The following is a 5,871-nucleotide window of genomic DNA, read 5'->3' on the forward strand; positions in this document are numbered from 1 at the left end:
GCCTCTCCCCAAGCTGTTGTCCCGGTCTGTCCCCACTTCCTCATCCCCGACCCCCCTGTGCTCCCCAAAACTCTGCTGACTCTGCCGCAGGCACCTCCGGCCCCACAGTCCCATTTGTGGGGCCATAAGGAAATGAATAATCCCTGGAAATAAAAGGGCATTAAAAAAAAACCAAGTAATTACATGCACAGCAAAGAGGCGTGCTTTTAGCTAATCAGTTAAAAGGCAGAGGAGGGATTACCTCATTGAAATATTAATTTTTAATAAGGTTGTGTCTGAGCTCTTCCAAAGCCACGCAAGGCCCTGCATTGTTGGGGCTGGGCTGCGCTGGTCAGCACCCGTGGGTGAGTATCCCTACATCCACGGTGACCACTCCACACCCATGGTGAGCACCCCTACACCCATAGTGAGCACCTCTGCACCCATGGGTGAGCACCGTTACCTGCCCACTGCAGCCCTGCATGTCTCTTTGTGGTCACAAGCCTCCTTGCTTCTTGCTTTGCAGGCACAGCAATAGGTTTTTACCCATGTGCTGAGCTCGTCCCCAGGTGTGGGGGCAGCAGTGGCAGTTGGGTGACACCAGCAGCCAGACGTTCAACCCCAATGTTGTCTCTTCCCACTCCCTATCCCTGCTCCAGTGTGGGGACAGACCAGCAACTCCAGACACCACCAGAGCCTGGACCCCTCTGGGCTCTGTATTTTTGGTAAAAAAAATCATATACAAATACGTACATACATATAATACACATAGAAAATGTGGGCAGGAGAATGTGGCTTGCAACAGGGCTGGGTGCCCCTCTGCCCTGCAGTTTCTCTTTCTGGGCTGCTCAGGGATGCTGCCTTTGGTGGCCACATTTGTGTCCCATGAGATGCTGGTGGCCAAGGGGCAATGGATACTGCTTAAGAGGCAGCAGGCTTGTAGCATCCCTGGGCAAAGCCTTCCCCACGCCTCTGTTTCCCCATATATATGAGGGTCACCACCCAATGACAGGTGGCTGTGGGCAAAGGCCCACCATGGGACATCCCTGTGGTGGTGACTCAGGGCTCTAGGGCACCTGGATCTGCAGATCCTCATCCTCATCGGGGTCGCTGGTGCCGTCTCCGGTGTCGTCAGGGCCAAAGCGGGTGCTGCGCATCTTGCCAAAGAGTGGGGTGCTCTGCTGCCGCCGGAGCCTGCCAAGGGGGAGCTGTTGGGGTGGGGGACAGTGCGCACAGACCGCCCCCCCCTGCCCCTTCAGCACCCTGCACCCTGGCAGGATCCATCCCTGCAGCACCAGCACTTCCAGTGTGGGGCCAGGGAGCTCTGGATGATGCTTGACACAAGCCAGGCACCAGCTACAACCCTCCAGGTCCAAACATCACCACGCTGGGCACTGCAGACTCACAGAGGGTACAGAGCAGGGAGAGATGGCCCCTAAAATTGGACTCCATAATCCGCAGGACCCTGTGGCAGTTTTAGCTTCTTGCTCACCTTTGTATGAAAATTTATGAATCAAATTTGAAATCCAAAAGCCCAGGAACTGGTCAGATCTGACCAGTTTGCTGCATTTTACTGGAAAGCATGAATTATTTAAGGTGGAGTGCAGGGGGGGGAAGATGGAGTCTCCATTATTTCTCTATGATTTAATGACGATGAGCAAATAAAATAAAGGAAGATGACAAACACACTCTCCAGCACCTCTTGGAGATGCAGCATTGATCTCTCACGGCCATTTCAGCTCTTTGCTGCTGGGGAGGCAAAGTAAGTCTAGGGAATGTCTTCAAGGGCATAAATCCCACCTTCCCCCTCCCCAAACCAGTGTGGGATGCTTGGAGCCTGCCCTAACGCTGGTACTGGCAGGTGGAACCCCAAGTAGCTTCAAACTGGGCTGTACTGGTCTGCGGGCAGCTTTGTGCTGGTTGAACTGGGAGGGGAAGGCTGCTCCAAGGGTGGCTGCGCACCCTCCAAGGATGCTGGAGGCACTTTGGGCATGCTTAGCCCAGTGCTCAACAGGGCAGATGGTGGTTGATGGATGGTGGTAAGAAGAACATCACCCCACCACAGTATGTTGGTGGTAACCACTGCAGCCCACTCCATTCCCCCACTCACCGTGACTGCAGATGCTCCAGCTGCACTTGGAAGCTCTCACTCTGCTCCGTCTGCTCATCCAGTGACCGCTGCAGCTTCCGCGTCTGGTTGTGGGCCTCATCCAGCTGTGGGATGGGATGGGATGGGGTGGGATGGGATGGGATGGGATGGGATGGGATGGGACGGGACGGGATGGGGCTGTTAGTGATTGAGTGGAGCTGCACACCCCAAGCCCTTTTTCACCAGCTCGAGCTTCCCCACCTCGTCCTCAGCTTGGGCCAGCTCTTTCTTGAGCTCCTCCACCCTCAGGCGCAGCTTCTTCACCTCACCCTCATGCTGCTCCACGCGGCGGCTGGCATGGGCCAGCTCAGCTGTCTTCTCCTGGTACTGCTTCTTCAGCTTGGTGTGGACATGCTTCAGGTCAGCCAGCTCCTATGATGGGCATGTGGTGGAGGGCTGAGCGGGCAAGAGCCACCCCACTGCTGGGTGCCCCCTCCTTCCTCTCAAGGGATCTCTCCCACCACCCTACCCCATGACAGAGGAGCTGATGGAGCAAAGATGGGGTCACTGCCACCTCTCAGAGGAGGGGTGGTGGCAGAGTTTGGGCTTGCGAAGGTCCTGGGGGATGCTGAGCCACCACTGAAGTGACAGGGTCACCCAGGGAGGGGGTGTCAGAGATGTGACAGCACCTTGTTCTTCTCAAAGAGCTCGGCCTGAATGGTTCTGAGGTCGGTGTCCAGGGCGCTGGCAGTCTGGCGCCGCTTGCGAGCCAGCATCTCCTCCAGGTCCTCGATCTGCGCCCGCAGCTTCTTGTTCTCCCTCTCCAAGTTGAGCTTCTCCGTCTCCAGCCGCTCCCGCCGGCCCCACTCAGCCGCATTCTCTGCCTGCAGCCGCTCCATCTGGGACAGGGACATGGTGTGCCTGGGGGGCAGCAGGGACCCCCCTCGCTGCTCCCTTCATCCCCATACTGGGTATTGTCCTAACCTCTGCTCGCAGCTCAGCCAGTTTCTTGTCCATGCTGGTGCGAGCACCCAGCTCGTCCTCCAGGTCCTCGGAGATGCGCCCCAGCTCATCCTGGTGGATCTCCTTCAGGATGTTGAGCTAGGAGGGGGACAGCATCCAAGGCAGGCAGCGAACACCCATCTTGTACCACCAGAACCCTGCCTGCACCCATCTACCCAACCTCTGTGGATGGACCAACTGGCTCAACAGCAGTAGTTAAGACCCTTAATGTGCACCCTGGAGCTGGAGAGGTGGCCATGGGTCACCATGTCCATCCATCAAGGACATGCTGCCCATTGGGGGACAGGCCACCCCCGGTGCACCCCTCTTCCCTGGGCACCTTGCTTACCTGCTTCAACATCTCCTGCTTGTTCTTGCTGAGCTCCTCATACTTGATCTTCCACTGGCTGAGCTCGCCCTCCAGCTTCTCAATGCTCTTGCTGAGTGCCAGCTTGTCCCTGAGGAGAGACAACACTGGTGACAACCAGCAGGATACCATGAGATGTCCCATTCTGGTGGGGACCATGCTGGGTTCAGCTGGCACCCCACAAAGGTGACAGCCTGAGCACTCACTCCCGCTCCTTGAGCAGCACTTTCTGGGACTCATCCAGCCTCAACTTGAGGGCAGTGACTTTGGTGGCATCCTCCTCCATGATGCTGACATCCTCCCAGAGCAGGCGGCTCCGCTCCTGCCGGGTGAAGGAGGCCCGGCTGCTCCGCTGCTCCCAGCTCTCCTCCTGCTTGCTTGCCAAGATGTTTTCCATCAGCTCCAGCTCCTGTGGCACCACAGGTGGCTCAACACAGGGGACAGGGTGAAGGCACAGCCCTGGCTTCCCACCCCCCTGCAACCCCCACCCTTCACCCCATAAGCAAGAACATCCCTCCAGCCAAACCCAGAAGCATCTCTCCCTCCTGTCCCCAGGGACGCTCTGAGGCTGGCGGAGAGGTTCCTTCCCCCCTCAGCACAGACCTCTGCCAGAAGCCCATACAGACACCATGGCATTGTAGCTGTCGCTGGGAAGTGCCATCAGCACTGCTGGTGTCACTGTCCCCGCTACCGGCACAATGACTTTTGCCCAACACCTCCAAAGGGAAAGCCCTAAGAAAGGGACCAGAGCCACTGCTAATGCGACCACCCTGCACAGGGCTACAGGGGGCCAGGACCCCCATGACACTGCTCCTAGAGGGTTCTGACACCCAGTGCTGCTTCAAGAGGGGCCTGTCCCCCCAAAACTGCTCTGACAGGAGTCTGAGGCCAAAATTCTGCTCCAAGAGGGTCTGAGCCATGACTTTTCTGAGAGAGGTCTGAGCCCCTCCCACTGCTCTGAGAGGGGTCTGAGCCCCCACACAGCCCTCCTAGTCAGGGCAGGGAGCAGTCTTGTGGCCCAGCTGCAGACAGGGGTGGTTTGGGGACACACACACAGGCAGTGTGTGGGGTGGGCACCCCACCACCTGCAGGCAGACACCCCATGCCCCTCACCTTGGCTTTCGGGGGCACCTCGGCCCCCACATCCCGCACGGGCTCATGCTCTGGGTCAGCCTCTCCCTCCTCCCCATGCAGCCGGTCGCAGTCACGTTCACGGTTGTGGTCACGGTTGTGGTCGTGGTCACGGCTGTGGTCGCGGTCGCGGCGCAGGTTGGCCAGCTCCTTGGTGAGGGCCTCCAGGCGATGCCGCAGCTGCCGCACCTCCTCGCGGGCCCGGTTGCGCTCAGCTCGCACCTTGCTCCATTTCTCCCTCCAGTTGGCCGTGCAGTCCGACCACCACCTCATCGTCTTCTCCATCTGCGCCGCACGCGCCCGCGCCTCCTCCAGCTCCCGCAGTCGCAGCTCCTCCCGCCCTTCCCAGTCCCCTTCCAGCAGTGCGGGGGGGGGTCCTGGTGAGGGTGTCCCGCTGGGGGGGGACGGGGAGGGCTCAGGGGCCAGTAGCGCCAGCAGTGAGCCCCCCGGCAGCGGAGGCGAGCCCGCCAGGCGCGAGGTCCCGCTCTGGCTCATGGTGGGTCTCCCCTAGGACATGGCCATCACCAGCCAAGGGACCTGTGGGAAACAGGAGGGGTCAGGTGACCCCTGGGGGATTTGAGGGGTGGCACACTGAGTGACGAGGTCACTGGTGTGGACTCCGGACATGTCACAGAATCGTGGAATCATAAGACTGGCTTGGGTTGGAAGGGACCTTAAAGATCATTCAGTCTAACCCCTTGTCATGGGCAGGGACACCTTCTACCCGACCATGTTGCTCCCCAGTGAGGACTGGCAACATCCCCAGTGAGTTCCCTGGTGATGACTCCAGCAAGGAGCCAAATGATGGCCACAGCCACGTCTCCAACAAAGACATCGGTGAGGACCCTACAAAGAGGTCTCCGGTGATGGCCCCAACAGGGTCCCCCCATGAACAATCAGTGAGGTCTCCAGCAAGGACCACGGCCACCAGCAAGCTTGCCCCAGCCTGGCCCAGACACCTCTGCCAGCACACCAGAGGCAACAACGGTCTACATGCTATCTGGATGATGTCATCCTCATCAGGTCACCCAGATGACATCGTCTGTGGGCCTCCAAGACCATCCCCGGAGCTGTGATAGGGGAAAACCAACTGCACCTCAACTGTTCCAGTGAGGGCTAAGGCACGGATCCACTGCCAGCGAGGCAGGAACAGCTTTGGAACAGGAGATGAAGCCGCCAAACTGGAGAGATGGGAGGCTGCACGGCACAGCTGGGCATGCTCTCCAGTGATGCGGCTACAAAGGGCCTGTGCTGCCCACCAACGTCCCAGCAGGGACCTCACACCCGGTGTGGCCAGACGGGT

General features: G+C 59.0%; 1 protein-coding gene across 2 annotated transcripts; it reads right to left on the minus strand.

Annotated features, from left to right (window-relative positions):
* Window positions 1-451: 451 nt before the first annotated feature.
* CCDC102A (coiled-coil domain containing 102A) lies at window positions 452-5,162 on the minus strand. Of its 2 annotated transcripts, none has more exons than XM_061445416.1 (8): window positions 4,551-5,162; window positions 3,644-3,846; window positions 3,420-3,528; window positions 3,053-3,169; window positions 2,758-2,967; window positions 2,330-2,500; window positions 2,090-2,193; window positions 452-1,187 (listed from the first exon to the last, which is right to left on the minus strand). In XM_061445416.1, the coding sequence occupies exons 1-8, from the start codon at window positions 5,061-5,063 to the stop codon at window positions 476-478; spliced, it is 2,139 nt and encodes a 712-aa protein (XP_061301400.1). In that variant the 5' UTR covers window positions 5,064-5,162; the 3' UTR covers window positions 452-475. The 2 variants fall into 2 exon arrangements, with proteins under 2 accessions (XP_061301400.1, XP_061301401.1); XM_061445417.1 differs by having other exon boundaries at window positions 909-1,173; window positions 4,551-5,121.
* Window positions 5,163-5,871: the final 709 nt, after the last annotated feature.

Source organism: Pezoporus flaviventris, unplaced genomic scaffold (genome assembly GCF_033815535.1).
Source record: "Pezoporus flaviventris isolate CSIRO_AGI_PZ_B2104156 unplaced genomic scaffold, CSIRO_AGI_Pfla_v1 ptg000004l, whole genome shotgun sequence".
NCBI classification, from domain to species: domain Eukaryota; kingdom Metazoa; phylum Chordata; class Aves; order Psittaciformes; family Psittacidae; genus Pezoporus; species Pezoporus flaviventris.

What these genes read in the sequence shown, in the direction of transcription:
- CCDC102A (XM_061445416.1), bottom strand. Translation starts at nt 5,063, where the DNA reads ATGAGCCAGAGCGGGACCTCGCGCCTGGCGGGCTCGCCTCCGCTGCCG. An exon ending in GTGCTGCTCAAGGAGCGGGA is followed by an intron (nt 3,529 to 3,643) that starts GTGAGTGCTCAG and finishes GTCTCTCCTCAG; the next exon opens with GGACAAGCTGGCACTCAGCA. An exon ending in TGGCTGAGCTGCGAGCAGAG is followed by an intron (nt 2,968 to 3,052) that starts GTTAGGACAATA and finishes TCCCTGTCCCAG; the next exon opens with ATGGAGCGGCTGCAGGCAGA.